At 35.7% G+C, this 23,045-nt stretch overlaps 1 protein-coding gene across 4 annotated transcripts in view; it reads left to right on the plus strand.

Annotated features, from left to right (window-relative positions):
* ANO5 (anoctamin 5) overlaps nt 1-23,045 on the plus strand; it is a 119,519-nt gene that overhangs the window by 13,774 nt on the left and 82,700 nt on the right. For 2 of the 4 annotated variants that reach the window (XM_077114230.1, XM_077114232.1), the window contains exons 2-3: nt 9,121-9,167; nt 17,507-17,560. In XM_077114230.1, the coding sequence (XP_076970345.1) occupies nt 9,121-9,167; nt 17,507-17,560 (101 nt within the window). The remainder of the gene's footprint in view (nt 1-9,120; nt 9,168-17,506; nt 17,561-23,045) is intronic. The other 2 variants (XM_077114231.1, XM_077114233.1) reach the window with 1 other exon arrangement.

Raw genomic sequence — 23,045 nt, forward strand, 5'->3', positions numbered from 1 at the left:
AAATTTTCTTATTTGGAGGCCTAATTAGCTTAATTCATTTTACCTTAAGCAAGAATCAGTTCCTCTTTACATCAGAGAGGGTTGAGATCTCTTTCTATGTAAATTAGGGGGCATTCCCTTAAGTGACACTTTTGTTAAGAGCTCAAATGCCTTGACAGACAAGAACATGGACATTGTCTCGGGGACCTCAGAAAAGTGACATCAAGAGCTACCTGTTCTTTGGGACTTTTAGAAATGTTGGCTATCAAAACATCCACATCAAAGCCAGAGTAGTAAGCTCACTGATTATTAAGGAGTAAATCACAGAGTCAGAGCTGGTTGAAACCTTAGGAAACTTTTTGTTCCGTGGTTACAAACTAATTGCTTGTCAGCTGAACCTAGCACAAAGATATCTGATTGGGCCTTCTTGGCATTTTTTTAAAAATAAGTTGCATTTAAAAATTGGATTATTTCACATTAAAAACAATAAACAGAAAATATTTTTAGCTTATCTTGAAAAATAAGGAGCTATTTTGAGGCTGGGCCCATTTTCTTGCTTGGCGATGGTCACTGAGAGCTGAGTAACTGCTATCATGTCTCACCCTTCTCTGGACACACAATCAATGTATACATTTGTACTTCCCTTGTATTCATGGCCCCTTTGAACATCTGAATTTGAGAATCCTGCTGTAGTTCAACTCCCTCACCTTACATACTAAAAACTTGACTCCTGGAAAGGATAATTTGCCAAAGGGCACACAACTAACTTTCATTACATGAAAGTACATGTACATGGCACATTCTCAGCATAAGTTGGCATAGCAGTAGCAGCAACAATGGTAGAACTCTATTCCCTCATTGGCCTGCTCATTCGTATACTCAGTAAATATTAATCAAGCAGTTTTGATTTTCCAGGTATTGTGCCAAAAGAGCAAAGTCAGACTCTTTCAAGAGAAAGGGCACTGGGAGAAAAGAAAAAAATTACTAATCAAAAAGCACACCTAGGGTGACATCATCAGTATGGCAACCCGAGATATCCCCTGAAAAAGCCACTCCAGAGATTCAATGAAAAAAGTACAAATCTCACTTCTTTAGAACTCTGGAGGAAGGCAGAGACTAGAGAATGATGCTAAGAATGCTGAATCAAAGAAAGAGACAAATATCAGGTAGGAAACTTCCATCCTGAACTGGCCAGTCTTCTTCCGTCCCCCTCACTTAGACTCACACAGCTTGGGAAGAATACAGAGGCAGCAGCCAGATCTCCTACCTCCCACTGGAGACCTGGACCATAAAACACTCACAGCAGTGAGTTAGATCTCCATGCATGTCCAGAAACAGGGACCCAAGTCTACAGAGTCCCAGGGCAAAACACAAGCTGCCAAGGAGTGCTGAATACAAAAGGGTGCCAAGGAGTAGTTTCCAAAATGGAGATTAGGGAGGAAACAACAGAACCTACTTCTATCCCAAACATGGTGAATACCAGGCAGAAACTCTCTGAATCAACTGTTTAGGGATCCAAAAAACAGGGGAGTTCAGTACAATGCCCAAAAAAGTCTGGGATGAAGAGAATGAGAAAACATGGTCAGAGACTGTAATTCCCTCCATGGCTCCAGCACCCTTTTCCCACTCTGGAGGGAAGCAGGGATGGGCATCCTGATCTTTGCCTGGGGGGTGGCTGTGTACTGGAAAGACTATTGGAGTCCTAATACAGAGAGGACACAGCCCAATATGGGCCAAATACTGGCCGGCAAAGTGAGAACAGAGGACCCCTGCAGATTCAGTTCCTCCGGCCAGATGCTACCCACCACCACTGTTTCAATAACTTCAGATGGGACATTGCAGGGAAATAGATAGCTGAAGAGTGCCATTTGCTAGGCAGGAAAGAAAGCTCAGAAGAAAAAAGGTCTTGAGGGTTTTATTGAAGTCTTTTCAGACCCGATCTCAGGCCCCATTGGATCTGTTCGATGCCTCCCACCCAGATGCTGGTCTTGTTTTGGCTGGGAAATGCTGACAATCCAACTGTCAAAGAAGTGCCTTAATACAAATCCAAGTAATGACAGAGTTTTAGACAAGAGAGGAAAACCAACCTTCAGTATAAATCCATCAAGATAATCAGATGGCCAGATAGCAGCAAAAAATCACAAGACATATAAAGCACAGTAAGATATGGCTCAGTGAAAGGAACAAACTAAAATGTTGGAGGAGCCACAGAATTTGGAACAACTAATCAAAGATGTTCAAACAAATCTCATAAAAAAATTCACTGAGATGGCTAAAGAGCTAAAGGATGTTAAGATGACACTAGGTGAGCATAAAGAATAATTTGAAACATAGGAAAATAGCATCTTACAGAAATAAAAGACACTATGATGAAATTAAAAATATGCTAGAGACACAACAACAGATTTGAAGAAGCAGAAGAAAGCTAGAGATAGTAACTGAATTCAAACAGACAAAAGAACAAATTGAGAAAATATGGAAACATTTGAGCAGGGTATCAGGGAGATGGTTGACAACGTGAAGTGCACAAACATACACATCTTGCATGTTCCAGAAGAAGAAGAGAAGGGAAAAGGGCCAGGAAGAATACTTGGGGAAATGATGGCTAAAAATTTCCCAACCCTTATAAAGACATAAATATGAAAATCCAAGAAGTCCAGCAAACTTCAAACAGAATAAATCCAAATAGATGCACTCCAGAGCACATACTAATGAGACTGTCACATGCTAAAGAGAAAGATAATTTTGAAAGCAGAAAGAGAAAAGTGATTCACCACATTCAAGCAAAGCTGAATAATACTATATTCCAACTTATCAGAAACCATGGAAGTAAGAAGGCAATGGTATTATATATTCATGATATTGTAAGACAAAAATTGCCTTATCCAGTAAGCAGTACTTCAAAAATGAGGGAGAGTTTCAAATATTCACAAATACACAGAAGCTAAGAGAGTTTGTTACCAAGATACCTGCCCTACAAGAAATAACTAAAGGAAGTTAAAGACAAGAAAAAGAGGCTTGAAGGAGAGTATAGAAATGCAAACCATGAATAAGAGTAATTAAAAGGATAAAAAGAGAAAAAATAGATCTGAGAAATAAAAGCCAAAGGATAAAATGGTTTAAGTACTGCTTTTACACTAATAACATTAAGTATTTATGGATGAAACTCCCCAATGAAAAGACAGTTTGGCAGAATGGATAAAAAATAATAATCCTTCTATCTGCTATATATTAGAGACTCATTTCAGACCCAAGGATACAAATAGCTTAAAAATGAAAGGACAGAAAACTATGTTCTATACAAGTAACAACAACAAAAGCTGGGGTAGCTATACTAATATCAGGCAAAATAAACATTAAATGTAAAAATGTCATAAAAGACAAAGGACAGAATATATTAATAAAAGGGGCAATTCACCAAAAGGATATAACAATTATAAATATATATGCACCTAATCAAGGTACTCCAAAGAACATGAGGCAAACACTGGCAAAACCGAAGGGAGAATAGACATCTCTACAATAATAGTGCCAGATTTCAACACACTGCAGTAGATAGAACATATAAAAAGAGGACCAATAAGGAAACAACCTGAATAACATAAATGAACTAGACCTAACAAACATATGTAGAGCCTTGCACCCCAACACAGCAGGATATACATTTTTCTCAAGTGCTTATGGAACATTATCCAGGATAGACCACATGCTGGGGCACAAAACAGGTCTTAATAAACACAAAAATCCTGAAATTATGAAAGGCACTTTCTCTGATCATAATGAAATGAAGCAGGGAATCTATACAGCTGGAAAACTGGAAAATTCACAAATATATGAAGGTTAAACAGCATGCTCTTAAACAGCCGTTGGTTCAAAGAATAAATTGCAAAGGAAATCAGTAACTATCTCAAGACAAAATGAGAATACAACATAACAAAACTTCTGGAATGCAGTGAAGAGAGTGCTGAGAAGGAAATTTATAGCCCTAAACATCTAGCTTACAAAGGAAGAGAAAGTAAAATCAATCCTAACTGGATATATGGAGAAATTAGAAAAAGGACAAAGATCAATCCCAAAGCAAGCAGAAGTATCAGATAGGAAATAAATGAAACTGAGAACAAAAACAACAAACAATAGAGTGAATCAATAAAACCAAAAGTTGGTTCTTTAAGAAGATCAATAAAATTGACTAAGCTTTAGCTTGAATGACAAAGACAAAAAGAGAGAAGATGCAAACAATTAAAATTAGAAATGAGAGGGGCATTATTTCTACAGACCCCAAAGAAATAAAAAAAGATCATAAGAAGTTACTATGAACAATTCTATGCCAACAAACTATACAACTTAGGTGAAATGGCCAAATACATGAACAACCTATACTGATTGAGAAGAAATAAATGACTTCAACAAACCAGCCACAAGTGAAGAGTTTGAATCAGTCATCAAAACCCTCCCTACAAAGAAAAGCCCAGAACAAGATGGCTTCACAGGTGAATTTTTCCACACATTTCCAGAAGAATTAATACCACTTCTGCTGAAAATCTTCCAAACAATTGAAGAAGAGGGAACACTGTCTAACTCGTCCTATGAAGCCAACATCCCTCTAATATCAAAGCCTGATGAAGATATTACAAGAAAAGAAAATTACAGACCAATTTCTCTAGTGAATATAGAAGCAAAAAAAACCTCAACAAAATACTTGCAAATCAAATCTGACAGCACATTAAAAGAATTATACACCATGACAAGTGTATTTTATTGCACGAAAATCAATTATTGTAATTGTATATTACAATTACTGTAATACAGCACCTTAACAAATCAAAAGGGAAGAACCACATGATCATCTCCATTGATGCAGAAAAGACATTTAACAAAATTCAGCATCCCTTCCTGATAAAAAAGTTTCAAATTGTATGAATAGAAGGAAATTTCCTCAACACAATAAAGGGCATATGTGTAAAACCCATAATTAACATCTTGCTGTATGGTGAGAGACTGAAAGCTTTCCCTCTGAGATTGGGAACAAGACAAAGATGCCCACTGTTATTCAACATTGTGCTAGAAGTTCTAGCTAGAACAATTAGGTAGGAAAAAGAAATCAAAGTCATCCAGATTGGAAACGAAGTAAAACTTTCAGATTGCAGACAATATGGTCCTATATTTAGAAAGCCCTGAAAAACTACAATAAATCTGTTAGAGCTAATAAATGAGTTCAGCAAAGTGGCACGATACAAGATCGACATACAGAAGTCAGTTTATCTCCATACATTAGTAATGAGCAATCCAAGGAGGTAATCCAGAAAAACAAAAATTCCATTTACAGTTGCAATTAAAAGAATCAAATATCTAGGAATATATATAACTGAGGATGTAAAGGACCTATATTCAGAAAACTGCAAACATTACTTAAAGAAATCAAAAAAGACCTAAACAAATGGATGGGCATTTGTGTTCATGGATTGAAAGGCTGAATATCATTAAGATGTCAAGTTTACTCAAATTGATCTGCATAATCAATGCAATCCCAATCAAAATACCAACAATGTACTTTGCAGAAATGGAAAAGATAATTATCAAATTTATTTGGAAGGGTAAGAGACCTTGAATAACCAAAAAATATCTTTCAAAGTAAGAGCAAAGTGGGAAATGGACTCATGCTTCCTGACTTTAAAGCATATTACAAAGCTACAGTGGTCAAAATAGCATGGTACTGGCATAAAGACATACTGATCAATGGAATTGAATTGAGAGTTCAGAAATAGACCCTCAGATCTTTGGTTAATTGATATTTGACAATTTTCCCAAGTCCATTCAGCTGAGACAGAACAGTCTTTTAAATAAATGGTGCTGGGAGAAAGGGATATCCATTTCCAAAGCAACGAAAAAGGACCCCTATCTCATAACTGATACAAAAATTAGTTGAAAATGGATTAGAGACCTAAATTTAAGAACCAGTATTTTAAAACTCCTGGAAGAAAATGTACGGAAATATCCTTAGAATCTAGTGATAGGCAGTAGGTTTTTAAATGTTACATCCAAAGCACAAGCAATGAAAGAAAAAATAGATAAATGGGATCTCCTAAAAACTGAATACTTGTATGTTTCAAAGGACTTTTTCAAAAGGGTAAAAAGGCAACCAACACAATGGGAAAAAATATTTGGAAACCCCATATCTGATAAGGATTTGATATCCAGAATACATAAAGAAATCCTACAACTCACAATAAAAAAACTAACAACCCAATTAAAAAATGGATGAAAAAAAGAATAGACATTTTTCCAAAGAGGAAATGCAGATGGCTCCAAAGCACCAGAAAAGATGCTCAGCTTCAATGACTATTAAACCCTCAATGAGATATCATTTCATACCTACTAGAATTGTCACTATTAGCAAGCAGAAAACTACAAGTGTTGGAGAGGATGTGGAGAAATAGGAATTCTTAGTCATTGCTTATAGGAATGTAAAATTGTACAGCTGCCGTGGAAGACAGTATGACAGTTCCTCAGAAAGCTAAGTAGAGAGTTACCTTATGATCTGGCAATCCCACCACTCCATATATACCCAGAACTGAAAGCAGGGACATGAACAGACATTTGCACACCAAGTTTTCATAGCAGCCTTATTCACAATGGCCAAAAGATAGAAACAACCCGACTCTCCATAAAATGATGAATGGATAAAAAAAAAATGTGGTATACACTTACGGTGGACTGTTATTCAGCAGTAAGAAGGAATGAAGTCCTGAAGCATGCAACAAAATGGATGAATCCTGAAGACATTATGTTTATGAAATAATTTAGACACAAAAGAACAAACATCGTGTGATCTCACTGATATGACTTAATTTTAATATATAAACTCATTGACATAAAAACTAGAATATATGTTACCAGGAGATAGAATTAGCCTAGAGAATGGGGAATGTTGCTTAATATGTGCAGAATGTTTCGTTGGGTTGGATTTATTTATTTTTTGCATGAGCAGGCACTGGGAATCAAACCTGGGTCTCCGGCATGGCAGGCAAGAACTCTGCTACTGAGCCACTATTGCTGCCCTTGGGTTGGATTTAAATGTTTAGAAATGGATAGAGGTGATGGTAGCACATTACTTTAAGTACAATTAACTGTGCTGAATTGTGTGTGTGTGTGTGGATGAAAGGCGAAGCTTAGAGTCATGTATGTCACCAGAAGGAAAGCTAGACATTAAAGCATGGAACTGTGTAACAGTGAATTTTGTTGTGTATGTTGACTGATTAACAGTACAAATATAAAAAGTTCTTTCATGAACTTGGACAAATATATAAAACTATTACAAGGAGTTAGTAATAGAGTGGTGTATTGGAAAAATGCATTATTGTAACTATGGACTTCAGTTAAAAGTATTATTTTTATAGTCCGTCATCAGCAGGAATAAATGTACCACACTAATGGGGAGATAAGAGGTGTGGGATGTTTGGGGTTTTCTTTTTAATTTTTTTTTTTTTGAAGTAATGAAATGTTCTGGAATTGATTGTGGTGATGAATGCACAACTATGTGATGATACTGTGAGGCACTAATTGTATACTTTGGATGGATTGTATGGTGCATGAATATATCTCAAAATTGCATTAAATATATATATATATATGTAGGAAAAAAGCACTCTTATTCATGAAAAATCAAAACTCTGACAAGGGACATGAAGTAAAGATATATAAGATTACTTGAACTAAGTATGTAGGTGAGAGAAAGCTTTCCTGAGGATAAAGTGACTTTCAAGATGCAATCTGAAGGATATAAGTAGTTACTCAGGTAAAGGGAGAAAAGAAAGAGCATTTTTTGCAGAGGGAAAAATATGTGCAAATAGGTGACAGTGAAAAGTAGCATGAAGCTGAAAGAAAAGGTGTAATGTACTCAAAGAAAACTAGTGAGGTGGTCTTAAGAGAGTAAGAAAATGAGGCTAGAGAGGTAGGCTCTTTTTAGTAAATGTTAAAGAGTTTTGCTAAAGCCAATATCAAGAATGATTCTTGTCTGTTGTTATCAAAGCTATGAACCATTCATTTGCATTTTTAAAATAACATACTTTTCAAAAACTAAATCTTTCTTACAGTATTTATTTCACATTAATCTTGCTTTAACAAATGAACAAATAGAAAGAAAATGGCTTCCCTATTGAAAAATCTAGAACCTTATCCCCCAGCTGACTTATACTAGTTGATTTTGTGTTAAGTATAGTTTCATCCATGCAATGGATTTAATGATTAGGGAGAATTATGGAGTGATTTGCATAGTCTATGAGGATAATTTGCTCTGTTAAAATTATGTACAATTAACTTTATTTAACATTTGCTTAATATTGTTTGTGACATGTATTTTGCATAAGTTAAACAAGTGATAGATTTATGTTTTCTATATTTTTCAGAATATATACTAACACCTGCTAGAAGGATAGTTTGATAAATGATCCTTAATATGGTAACTATGTTTTATTCCCATTCCCAATGTGATATTTTCTCCAAAATTATTTTTATATAGAAAATTTCTACTTGAGAAATATTTCTGTTTTTCAAAATGGGAGTCGCTAGAGAATAAGAAACTGAATTCTATATTTGGCATTTTTTAGTGTCAGAAACTTGTTTGAACATCTGTTTCAGTCCAAATAACTAAACACATAATCATCACTAAGTTATCGGTATGGCAGGAAAGTGATTTGCCATGTTTAGGACCTGATAGTGCTATGTTAGTACTTTACTTGCAGCCAGTATTATTCAATTTCAGGGAAACATGGGGAGGAAATAGTAAATCTCACACTGAAAACTAAGAGATCCCCATAAGCATCCCTAGGGGAGGTTTCCTTCTTAGAGGTTTTGTTACTATGAATTAATAACTGTATTGGTCAGAGTTAAGTTTGTTTCTAATGGACAAGATTATATCTCATGTACAGTATTTGATGCTTTACACCTAGATTATAGACAGTTTTTCATGGTGACTTCTTTGGGAGGGAATTTTGAACAACTTAATTCCAGGAAGATCCAGTGTCTTTTTTTTTTAATTTTTTTCTCTTTGATTATTCCTTTTTTACTCTTCGCACAGACTTTTGAACATATGCTTATCAGTTGGCTAATTTAACATAGCTTTCCCTTTCTTATTTCATTTAGCAATAAATGCCACTAGAGAAGAAGACTCCGAATTCCAAGTAAGTGAGGTAAGTTAAATAAATATATATACGCAATATCTTCCTCATAAATCAGAACAAAAAAATCGAGGCAAGATTGGAAATATACTTCTTATGGATGCATAGTCTTTGTACTCCAGATGTTTACATTCAACCTATTTTGTCCTCTAACCTTCATTTTTTTAGTCAGTAAAGCAAAATCCTTGCTTCATGTAGATTTAATGTTGGATCTTTTAGACACAATAATAAGTGGACATCAGTTTGGATTTGTTTTGAGGTTCTCTGTGAAATAAACTCAGATATTCTCAGCTTTGATATTGAAGATAATATTATTTATCTTTAATGTTTACCTTTAAACATTTAGTTTAATGTTTTGCAGAAGTATAATGCAGTATAATATATAGCTTCTTTTTATGTTACAATTAATAATATGCAGTTAGTGCTTATCAGCGACTGTGCTGGGGTTGGTTTACATGACTCCAGTGGAATTAAGTTACATACTTTGTAAAACAGAATTATTTTAGCCAACGGCCTTATTTTATTTATATAAACTTTCAAAAACAAACTTAGACATTAAATTACTTCTATGCAGAGTATAAGCATTCTAATGGTATTGTCAGATAAAATAATCTCCCTGGTAGGTGCTACTCAATCCAGAACAGGTCTCTTAAAGGTAGATGTCTATGTATTCCATTAGCCAAGGTATAAATAAGGTCTTCAAAAAGTGATAAATTATCTGGGAAAATTTCTAGGAATGACTAAAATTCCCACTCTGGTAAGTGCTTACTGCTAGAATAGCTTAGCTGTGTGCTAGTTGGCTAGATAAAGCTTGAAGGATACAATGATTAGTTTCCCACAATTCTAGGATTAGTTTAAGACCACATGACCAAAATGCTGAGAAAAACAGTAGAATATCAGAACTGGAATAGACTATGGAAATCACCTAATCCAGTAATTTTTACAATGTAGTTTGTGCAGAACAACCAAGTAAAAATTAAGTGAAACATTTCTTAAAGATGCAGGCTCTTGGGCCTAACCTTAGACTACTAATCAGAATCATTGAGAATGAGACTAAGAAGCTGTGATTTTGAAAAAGGGTCCCAAGTGATTCTTATTGCCACTAATGTTTGAGAACCACTGTTATAAAGCAGAGTCACTAAAACTGAAGTGGCACAGAGAACATGTGCCAACATATTTATTAAATGAGTAAGAGAATTAAGAAAATATCTGGAGAATAAAGGACAAGAAAAATGAAAGTATTTGTGTCTTTGGAGCAGAACTGAAGAAAGGTTGTTCTTATGAGATTGAGTTGATCCAATTTAAATGATAATAAGTTTATTCTCATTTTTATTTTGTTCATATTAACATAATTTTCTCGTTACTGATCTTTATATGTCTAACTCAAGTTATGTCAATTTCAGTTCATAGTCTATGCTTCTATGTTCATCTTTCATTTTTATATAAATTCCAGATTTAAACGTCTAAAAGAGAAAAACCATTTAATTTCTTGCCCCTTTGTACAGTTCAAGAATGCATGTTACTTCAGGTATATCCCATCTCATCAGTTTTAGTAGATTTTTTTGTTTTAATTTTAGTTTTGCTTTTATAGGAAGGTAACAAGTAACAGGTAGGATTCAACCCTAGTAAGATAGCACTGTAATACCTTCTTCTTGAGAGAAGAAGGCAGAGAGAGACTGGCTAGGGTCCTCAGGACTGAAGAAAAAGACATTATAGCTAGTTTCCTATGGCTTTTTTATTTTGCTTTTATTTTGCCTCATATATTACATACTGGGTACTGGAGAAGCCAGTAACCCAGAAATACCAATTGACACAGGCAAATACAGCCCAAAGAAAAATCTACTCTCTCTAGCTTTTTGACCAGCAAAGGGGCAACCTGAGAATATAGAAAACTTTCAGTTAATAACTGTTCTACTGTAGCCACACATTCCAGAAAGATATCATGGCCACATGTGCTGGTTTGAAAGTGTTGTGTACCTCAGAAAGGCTATGACCTTTAATCCTGATTCAATATTGTAGGGTGGAAATCTTGGATTAGATTGCTCCTTGGAAATGTGACACACCCAATTCTGGGTGTGATCTTGATTAGATGGAGATTTGACTCCACCCATTCAAAATGGTCTTGATTTATTTATTAGAGTCTCTTAAAAAGAGAAACATTTTGGAGATACCTCAGATACAGATTCTTGGAGAGCAGTTGCTTCAGAGCCAACAGAGACACAGACATTTGGAAATGCAGAGCTCGGTAGACATCTGCAGGTGCTTTTCCATGAGATGCTAAGCAAGCCAGAACACAGAGTTGTGTCCCAGCAGAGCTAAGTAAAGGCCCACAGATGCTTAAAGGCGTACGCTGGCATCAGAAGCTGGAAGCTATGGAACTGAGAACAAGGACCAACAGATATCAATCATGTGCCTTCCTCTGTGAGAAACATCAGCCTTTCCTTAAGTCAAGGTATCTGTCTCTGGATCAGCAATGAGTTAGAAAATTTCAGCAAAAATGAAATGGAAATATTTAGGAAAAATGAAATGGAAATATTAGAACTGAAAAAACAAATAATTAAAGCTAAAAAGTCAGGCTCAACAGCAGAGTGGAAGGGATAAAGGAAAGAATAACTCAATATGAAAATAGAAGAGAAGAATTAGCTATTCAAAACAACTGAGGAAAACAGACTGAAAAAAATATGAATAGAATTTTAGATGCCTGTGGGGCAATAACAAAAGATATGCTATTTGCCTTGTCAGAGTCCTAGAAGGAGATGAGAAAAAAATGTGAAGCTGAAAAAGTATTTGAAGAAATAATAGCTAGAATTATCCCAATTTCTCAAAAGACATAAACGTACATATTCAAGAAACTGAGGGAGACATAAACAGGATAAACCTAAAGAAGTTTACTCCAAGACACATCATAACCAAACTAAAACTAGTTCTGAAAACTAAAGGAAAAAAATCTTGAAAACAATGACGAAGGTAAAATATTTTAACTACAGAGGGAGAGTAACTAGAATGACATCAGATTTCTAATCAGAAAGCATGGAGGCCAGAAGGAAGGAGCATAGAATTTTTCAAGTGCCCAAAGAACTGTCAATCCAGAATTGCATATACGATGAAAATATCCTTCAGGAATGAAGGAGAAATTAAAACATTCTCAGATACCAGTAGTTATGCTGGTAAAAAAAACTTTACCTACTTTTAGAGCATACCTACTCTAAAATATTGGCTAAAGAAGTTCTCTAACAGAAAGAAAATGATAAGTGAAGGTTTGTTATAACATCAGGAAGGAAGAAATAACAATGAAATGAGTAAAAATATAGGTGAATATATTTTTCTTCCCTTGAGTTTTCTAAATTATGTTTGATGATTGAAGCAAACAGTTTAAAACTTCTTCATGCGGCAGTCAATGTATAGAGAAACAATTAAGACAAATATATTATGTCATGTTCAGGTTCACGTGTCAGCTTGGCTGAGTGGTGGTACCTGTTTTTCTGTTTGGAGAAGTGCTGTCCTGTCTGTTGCTATGAGGACATTTCATACAATTAAATCATGAGCACATTGGCTGCATCCACAGCTGATTCCATTTGTAATCAGCCAAAGGAGTGTCTTCTGCAATGAGTGATGCTTAATCTAATCACTGGAAGCCTTTTAAGGAGAATTCAGAAGAGGCAGGCTCTCTCCTCTTCCTACTTTGGCTGGTGAGTCTCTCCTGTGGAGTTCATCCAGACCCTCCATTGGGTTCGTCAGCTTCACAGCCTGCTGTATGGATTTTTGGACTCTATGTTCTAACAGTTACATGAGACACTTTTATAAATTTTCTATTTATGGATATTTCCTGTTGATTCTGTTACTCCAGAAAACCCTAACCAATACATATTATAAACCAGGAAGGTTTATATGGGAACGGAAGTGAGATTTTTCTCCTTCAGTTGACTGGAAAATATGTACACCCATGTTTTATTTTACTGAGGTGCCAGAATGCAATACACCAGAAATGGACTGACTTTTATAAAGGGGATTTATTTAGTCACCAATTTACAGTTCTTTGGAAGAAAGGTAGCTGGCTTTACTCTCACTTTCTCTGTCACATGAGAAGACACATGATAACATCTGCTGGATTTCTCTCCCAGCTTCTGGGATCAAATGGCTCTTTGTGCTTGATTTCTTCTGTATCTCCAACTGTCTGGGTCTGTGTCGGCTCTGAGCTCTGATCTGAGTTGTGTTGGACTGTGCTGAACTCCTGAGCTCTTTAATGACCTCTCTCTTTTAACCCTCCAGCTAATTAAATTAAACATCACTTATTGTTCATCCCCTTAGCTGAACTCAGATGCAATCAGACAAAGATGAATTTCACGTGCTGATTATTTAAGTCCACAGCAACAGAACAACTGGGCACCATCACCAGGCCATGTTGACACCTGAACCTAACTACTGCAACCCATAAACTCTGATTATATGTATATATAATCTAATATCAAGATCAACCACAAAAAGTGAAATACACTCAAAATCTCTGTATATACAATTCAAATGAAATTGTAGAAATGTTCAAGTAGCTCACAGAAAGTTGGAAAAAATAAAATGTGGAGACAAAAGGCAAAGGGAACAAAAAGAAATGAAAAATAACATGGTAGATTTAATCCCTAATATATAAAAAATGATGTTAAATGTAAAAAGTATAAACACACCAATTAAAACATGCCTTTGGAGTGGATAGAAACAAAATAACTAGATGAGGAAGATATACAATGCAAACAGTATTCAAAAAGAGAGCACGTATGGCTATATTAATATCATATAAAGTATACATAAAAAAAAGGAAAATGACCAGGAATAGAGAAAAACATTACAGAATTTAAAAAAAGATCAGTCCATCAAGAAGATTGTGGGATTCCTAAAGGTGTATGCACCATTAAAAGAAGCTGATAGAATGAAAGAAGTTGTAGATTAATCTACAATTAAAATCGGAGACTTTGAAACCTCTTTCTTAACGATAGTTAGGACAACTAGATAAACATCAGAAAAAATGTAGAAGAACTCAACAATACAATTGACCAACAGGATGTAATAGACATTTATAGAATACTCAGCAAAAGCAAAATGCGTGTTCATTTTCAGAGAACATATATTAAGATAGACCATATCATGGACCATAAAACAAACTTCAAAAATTGAAGAGAGTGTGGAGCATGTTCTCCAACCACAGTGGAATAAAACTAGAAATTGATCATAGGAAGGTACCAATAAAATTTCCAACAATTGGAAACTAAACAGCATACTTCTAAGTAATCCATTGGTCAGGAAAGAAGTCATAAAATAAATAATAATAATAGTTCATTGAACTGAATGAAAATTTAAAATGTTACTTATCAAAATTTGAGGCCATAAGTAATGCTGAGAGGGGAACTTGTAGCACTTATTGCCTATATTAATAAAGAGGAAAAGTCTGAAATGAGTAATAAGCTCTCACCTCAAGAAACTAGAGCAAAATAAACCCAAAGCAAGCAGAAGGAAGGAAATATAAAGATAATAGCAGAAATCAAAGAAGTTAAAAACAGGGAAACATTAGACAAGATCACTTAAACTAAAAGCTCGTTCTTTGAAAAGATCAATAAAATTGACAAACTTCTAGCTAGTCTGAACAAAAACAAAAAAGAAGGCACAAAAACTAATATCAAGAATGAAACAGGGCTTGTCACAAATGATGGTATATAATATATATCAATCAAATGGATACTAAAGGGGGACTACAAACAACTCTACACACATATTTGACAACTTAGATGAAATGAAACTGCTTTCTCAAAAGCACAAACTACCACAATTCATCCAATAGAAATTAGACAATTTGAGTAGTCCTACATTAAGAAGTAACTCGAATATGTAATTTTAAAATCCCCCCGAAAAAAAATCTCCAGGGTCAAATGGTTTCACTGTAGAATTCTACCAAATATTTAAAGAAGAATTAATATGTTTTACACAATCTCCTCCAGAAAATACAAAAATGAACACTTCTCAATTCGTTTATTGAGGATTACTTTACTCTGATCTCCTAACTAGACAAAGACCACACAAAACAAGAAAACTACAGGTCAATATTCCTCATGAATATAGACACAGAATCCTGAGCAAAATATCAGCAAATATAATTCAATAATTTATAAAAATAATAATACACCATGACCGAGTGAGGTTTATTCCAGAGATATAAGGCCTGTTCATTATTTGAAAATCTATTGATGTACCTCACCATATTAAATGTGTAAATAATAAAAGTCACATGACTTCATCAATGTAATTAGTTTTTTGTTATTCAGAAGAAAAAGTTATGAGGTGTCTATTAAGTGGGACTCTGATGGATTTGTTTATTGTTAGATTTGTCTGCTAAATGTTGGAGCTGAGATTTGAACCTAGATGATTTGATTCTAGAGCTTTCTCTCTTAAGCACTTTACAATGATTTCTAAAAATATTGTTTTAAGAACCCCATCTGGAGGTATCTTTTTCTCTGAATTTCAATCTTTAAATCATTGCTTTGGAAGTCCAGAATATTCACGATAGTTATTCAGCTGCTATGATGATCCAGTTAGAACCTTTGAATACTGCGTCATCTTCTTGCAAGTGGAAGCTTGTGTCATTCATTCACTTCATTCCATCTTGTATTTTTCCTTCCATTCCATAATGATTGGGATCAGGGAAGAAGGCAACCTAGAATACAAAAGCCATGGCCATGGAAGATGTTTAGAAGGAAATACAGAATTGAGAATAGTATAGATTCTCCTGTTACCTAAGCCTGAGGTGGTTGAGAAATAAGACAATTAAGTGCTCAGAAAACATATGAAGGAAAGTTATTTTATTTTACATTTTGCAATCTGAAGATGTAACCCAGTTTTTTATTAGAAAGTCAGAACAAACTCATTTTTTCTAAAATGAGAGATTGTAAGTGCTTAGCCTGGTTGCTTTTGGAAAATTTCATAGATGATTTTCTTGTACCCTCCTATAAGGAAAACAACTGACCTTTCTCTAAGATAATTTTAAAAAATTATATTATGAGGAGTCTATATAAAATGAATCTTTAATTTTTATTGCATTAAAAGAAGAAAGGCACATGCATAATTTATTATCAGAGGCACTGATTTAGAATTGAATGATCAAAATATTCATTAACTTTTTTGATAGCTGATGTATTTGGATCTGTTTAAGGAATTTATTCAAGGTCCATACATAGAAATCAATAGGGTTCTGAGCATGTATTAACTCATATTCACTCATTTTTCCTAGAATTCTTCCCACCTGTTTCAGTATAACTTTAATACCATAGATACTTTCTTTTAATGTATGTTGTATCAAATACAATAGTGTGAAAGTTAATATGTGTTCAAAATTGTTTCTTCTTCATACTCCTTTAGGACAGAAAGATTATTGTCTCTTTGTAGTACTTTCTACCATGTAACTTTTGGAGCTTTTGATGTATTTACAAAGTGCTCTTTCAGTATGTTTAAAATATTTTTAAAATATGTCCTTAATACCTTTTTGTGCTGCTTTCCAAAACTAATTTATCGAGCATCATCTGGAGATAACTGAATGCTGGTCATGATTTACCAAGGGCCATTTAAGTGAATTCCCAGTCTGGGCCTGCCTTGTAGGTCATTTTGAGTTATCTGTTACCTCTACATAGAAAGCTTTACCTATCACTAGGGACTGCTGAGAAGTGACAGGTTGTGATCCCAGAAACTTGTTCTGTGGTATGCTGGTTATCATGGAGCAAGAAGATTTGAAATCCCCTCATAAACTGAGGAAGGTATTGATCAGTATTGCTTTAATCACAAAGTGGTTTTGTATGTTTATTTGCAAATATGACTTTTTTCTAGGTTTAAAGTACCGATTCTAAGAATATAGTGCTGCATCTTCTGAGGTATTCACTTTAGTAATTTCAAGCAAATGTTGAAATACATAAATAGCCAATTCTACCCTTTCTTTTGTTCCTGTTCTGAATTTCACAAGTTAAAAGGATCCAACTCTTTATTATTTCTCTGTAACATAATAATTCTTTGCCATTTCTTGAGTCACAAATTTTTTAATAAATAATCTGATAAAGCTACTTCCAAAATTATCATTCTCTCTCAGTCTCTCTTTCCACATACACACATACAAACACATTAATGGCACACATGAGTATATACATTTATACACACGTATGCATGCACAGGTTTGCATCCAATTTCATAGCTACCCTGAGTTCCAAGTTTAGTATATCTGCATAGAAAACCTAGAGTTTTTGTTATTGAAAGTTAAATGTTCCTTCCCCACCATCTGCATCATTATTAACAGCATTATATCTTCCCCCTGGTGCTAATTGCAGAACCTGAGCACGGGCACCGGAGAGACCAGCTTTCTCATCAGAGAACCATCAAAGGTAAGCGGCAATTAGTATTATATTTCCTTATTTATAGAAACAAATGGAGTATCTTTTTATAATGTGCAGTGGTGATTTTTTTTTCCCAGTTCACAATTATTTTTCAGATCCTCATACATGGTATTTGAGAATTGACTAAATTGGTAAAAAAAAAAAAAAAAATCAGTCTCTTATTGAGAAAAGAAATAATATCAGATATATTAATGACACATAAAGTGAAGCACATTGTTTTTAGTGTAACTTCCCAGTTTTACAAGTGAGGAAATGAAGGTTTTAAGAGGTTTAATGAGGTAATCAAAATTACTCATATGTTCAAGGGACACACATTGGACTAGAATTGAAATTTCTGAGATCTAGTTCAGTATTCTTTTCCCCTTACATCACCATTTGTTATCTGTAAGTGCATGCCTAACTAGTATCATGAAGAAGTAAGACTTGTTTAAAAATCAAATTGGAGTATCAATTGAAAGATAGTAAAGAAATTTTGAAAATTTCTTCAGTTGCTTATTAATTTTTTTTTTTTTTTTTTTTTTTTGCATGGGCAGGCACCGGGAAATGAACCCGGATTGTTTATTAATTAAAAGATGCTGTTTAGAAAACGGGGAAGAAAGTACAGTTATATTCTTATATTGACAATGTTAACATAGATGACGTTACTTATCTTTAATGTTCTGGTATGAAGTTTGTAGGGTTGATCAAATTATAGTAATTGAAATTTTGTTATTTTTGGCTTTTTATTTTTTCGTTTTGATCATGTAAAACATTTACATAATTCCAAAGTTAAAAACCATGTATCAAGTAAGATTTTGTGAAGAAGCCTGACACTTACACAATTTTGGTGTCACTTTTTTAGAAATTAAAGTAAAAATATTTTACATTTAAAATTTACAAAAATACTTGTCTCTGAAAGCACATTGCAAGAGGCCCTCCTAAATCCTCAGAAGGCATCAATGCAAGTAAAAATACCTGAAGTTTAGACTTCATTAGCTTAAAGGTAAATGCATCTCAGATTGAAACTATGAAACAAAGCATATTCAGAGAAAACTTCCTTCCTTCCTTGACCTCTCAATCCTTCTGTGGTAAAATTTTTTATTTGATTTATTCTTCTAATGCTTCCTTTCTTTTTCCACGTATAATTAAATATAGATGTGTGGGTGTGTAGATACATTTTTGTACTCATCTGTTCTCACACTGAAGGTACCATACCTTCTATCATCTGTGCCATGGTTTTTTACTTAAAAACATATCCTAATGCCAGAGACCTTGGTTCGATTCTCGGTGCCTGCCCATGTAAAAAAAAAAAAAAAACCACAAAATTATCTTAGGGGTGCATGGGTGTTTCAGTGGTACAATGCTCACCTTCCATGCAGGAGACCTGGGTTTGATTCCTGGACCATGCACCTGAAACAAAAAAAGAAAGAAAGAACAAAAAACACATCCTGGAGTTCACACTGTATTGTGGATAGATTTGTTTCTCATTCATTACTATGTTGCATAATATTCCATTGTCTAGATGTAGTGTAGTGTATTTAGTCCTTTAATTGATGGACATTTGGGTTGGTTTTAATCTTTTGCTACTGCAAATACTGCTGCAGTAAATACCCTTGGATATCAGTCTTATAACTTTTTTGCCAGTGTACCTTTGTAGTAGAATCCTTCTAAATGGAATATCTAAACAAAGAATAAATGCACATGTAATTTTGACGTATACTTCCAAATTCTCCTCTATTTTGCATGTCTAGTAAATGTATGAGAATGCCTGTTTCCCACAGCTTCACCAACAAAGTATGTTGTCAGGTGTTTCAATTTCTTCCTCTCTGATAGTGAGAAATAGTAGCTCAGTATATTTAAATTTATATTTTTCTCATTATGAGTGAGGTATGATTGTTTTTATAGGTTGAATGGTCATTTTTATTTATTTTGCTGGCTCATCCTGTTCATATAGTTTGTCCATTTTTTTGTCAAGCTGTTAGGTTTTTCTTTATTTTCTTTATTTTTAGATGCTTCTTATATATTAGGGATATTTCCTCTTGCTTGTGCTATAAGTTGCAAGAAGTTCCCTAATTATGTCATATGCCAATAACTAAAACTTAAAATATATATATATATATATATTGACAAATCTCTATACCCAACAAGCAAAAACTCCTCCTTACTACCTCCATCCCCTAGTAATCTTTAAATTTACTTTCTTTCTCTGCAAATTTATTACTTCTGGCATCTCATATAAGTGACATTATTCAAGAATTATACTGAGTACACGTGCAGCACTTTGGCTACCATCAACATACATTATGGAAGGTATAATGTAGGCAGTGAGCACTGGCCTCCTGATCTTGAGGGAGGGGTTGGATAAGCTTTCTGGCCATAAAGAAAGAAAATGCCATCATCCAGATTGAGGGAGGCATAAAAAACAAAAGAAGCCACTAGTTTTCCTCTACCCATCTCTGTGACCCCACAGCGGGATTTCTGTTGGGCTAGTACTGTTTAGTTTTTTAGGATTAGATGAGCAGCCATGAAAGCTGAGATGCAGGGACTTTGATGCCTATGAAATAAGATACCTCATTGTCTGTCCCATGTGACATTGGGGTCAGAAATGCCATAGAAGAAAATGGTACAACAGGGTCGGTTTCACTTCCCAAGCGGTGTTGAGAAGGATAGAACCACAGGTACCACTGGGATATCTTTGACAGAATTGGGTGTCTGATGAGCAGTCTGCTCCCATGGGCCATTTGGCCTTTGTGGGGTCAGTTGTATTACTTAGCTTAAGAGCTTAGCTTTGGTGATGTTGGACTGAGATGAAGGCGGGGAGTTCTTCTCTTGTGACAGGGATATTAGGCCCTATGCTAAATTATTTGTCTTTAATCAGGTTGTGTATTGCTGGGGGCTGGGGAGATATCCAGAAAATCAGGTTGCAGGGACTATGATTTGGGCTCCCAAAAGGCTTGCATGATGATAAGTTATTGTTAGGGTAGACACAAAAGGGGAAAATGGCATTCTTAGGTATTTTGACTTAAAATAAAGAGTCCCTGAGACAGGGATAGGTGGGTGGGAAATTTTGACGGTGCTATTTGCAAGGTTCTGTAGGACAGCAGGAAGGAGGAGTGGATAATAATTAGACTACTCTTCTTTGGAGATGATAAGGGTTATAGATGGAGAGGCTAAAGCTGGTGGTGGGCTGCTGCTGGCCATGCTAGCAATTTCTTGACCTGATTGTTGCATATCCAGCCGTGGCTGCCATTAAGAAGACAGGCTGCAGAATGAGCTAGGTGGGTGAATAATGGCTAGTATTATAGAGACAAGAGGAGGTAGAAGGCAGAGGAAAAGTAAGGGTGTTCATTCTTTGGAATGTCACATCTTTTCGGGGCTGATTTCTTAAAGATGAACCTGAGGTCGCTTACAGGCTGACAGGTATATGACGTTTGTGCCAATGCCAGCTCTGGAGCATCTGCAGGAACAAGTTTGACATGATAAGTGCACCCAACTGGTGAGTCTTTCCACTTTAATTGCTACCATGTTGAGTGTCACCTGAGGCTCCTCTATAATACTCAGATGTGAATTCAGCAGAGTCACACATGGTCTTGGGTACCCTCAGTCTTCTTCATTTGCCACAAACAGGATTTTAGGAACTGTCCTGCACCCCGTCGAGAAACAGTGCAGTTCCTGGCCCAGTGCCCATGTTGATGGCACTAGGTGAGGGACCTGGTGGATCCCAAAAGGATTTCTGGCACTCTTTTCTCCAGTGACCCTCTGACCCACATTGAAGTAAGACCTTTGAGTGTTGGAGCCATGATGAGGGTGACCTCAAGGAAACAAGGTGCTTTTAACAGTGACTGCAATAAGCTGAGCCTGCTCTATGTTATTTTGCTTACCTCTCATTGCCTTTTTCTCATCCTCAGCCTTGTACCTAATGTTAAAAACAGAAAAGACAGTTTCTAACAGGTCGTTAGTGGGAGTTTGCAGGTTCATGGAAAGTTTTTGCAGCTTTCTCTGAATGTCAGGGGCAAACTGGCTGGTGAAACGAGTGCCCAACAAAATCTGACCTTCTTGGGAATCTAGGTTTACATTAGTATGCATTTTTAGGACTTCTACTTACCAGGAAAAGAGCCGCATTTTCCTTATTTCCCTGAGTGATCTCCCTTAGCTTACTATAATTAACTTACTTGGTGATAAATTTTCTCATGCCTTCTAGCAAAGAGGTAACCATATTGTCCCTATTCCTGAGGTTGGCCTACCCTCACTTATAGTTCCAATTTGGGTTGTTATTGGGCACTGCCATTGCCCTTACTGAATACTGGTTGGGTTTTGCTGCTGCAAGCTTATCAACATGTGCCCGAGCTTCTGTCCAAATTCTGAGTTTCTCCTCTGGAGTGCAGCAAGTAGAAAGTGCAATGTGAATGTCACTCCAGGTTAGCTCAAAAGACAGGGCTAGATTTTGGAACTGCTCAGTAAACTTAATAAAGTTTTTTTAAAAATCAGTCAAATTAATTCTTACATTGGGAGAGGTCAGTTATAGAGAAGGGTACATGTACTAGATTGTCCCAGCATCTCCATTTGCTACTTTCCACAAGGGATGCAAGCCACTAATTCTGTCAGGTGGATGGAATGAAGCTCTACCCCATATAAGCCCAGCTGGGCTTGCTGGTGGGGGGGCATACGGTGGCAGTGAAGGTGCTGGGGTCCTGTCTGTTTTTTCTGGGATTTCTAGCTGCAAAGGTAGCTCTAATGGAGCTTCATTCCTGGGAGCAAGAGTTTTGCTTAGAAGGGGCTCAAGATCTTCTCCTCTAACGGAAATTGAGACATGGACATAAGACAGGCAAAAGTCCCTCTCAGGCCCTTGCCTTGATAACAAGCCACAAACATCAGGGCATAGGAAGTCTCTGACCACTTTCCTTGTAGGTTATAGTGCTAACTGGAGGATGGTTTTGTAGTTGAGTTCCATTAAAGAGCCATGCCTCCCCATTTTCCAGCTTATATTGAGGCCATGCAGCATAACAGAAGAAGATGAGTTTTTCTTTCTTAGGCCTCCTGTGGGACAATGATCCCAGTTTTTTAAGAGGCAACTGAGGAGATAATCCTCAGGGATACTGTTGGCATTTCCTATTCTCTCTGGAAAGGAAACGAGAGAAGCCTCACTAACACCAGTGTGACTGGAAATTTCCCTCTCCACTGGCCTAATCTTTTGGGAACATGGAAAGTACAGTCACTGAGAGTTCCCCAGGACACTTTTCCTGAGAGATGTTTCTAGGCCTTGCCTGGAAAATTCCAGGACAGTATTCTCAAGGAGTCGTTCCTCTCTGCCAGTCCAATCTCTTGGGAACACAGGGAATAACATCATTGAGCATCCTCAGGTCAGGTCACCAGGTGTCCCCAGGACATTCCTCCCCAGGAGATGTCCAGACATATGCTCCTGAAGAGAAGTCTAGGACAATGCTCTCAGGAATAACTTTGACCTTTAAGTTTCCTCATTCCTAGGGGCTACAAA

Source organism: Tamandua tetradactyla, chromosome 8 (assembly GCF_023851605.1).
Source record: "Tamandua tetradactyla isolate mTamTet1 chromosome 8, mTamTet1.pri, whole genome shotgun sequence".
In the NCBI taxonomy this organism is placed as follows: Eukaryota; Metazoa; Chordata; class Mammalia; order Pilosa; family Myrmecophagidae; genus Tamandua; species Tamandua tetradactyla.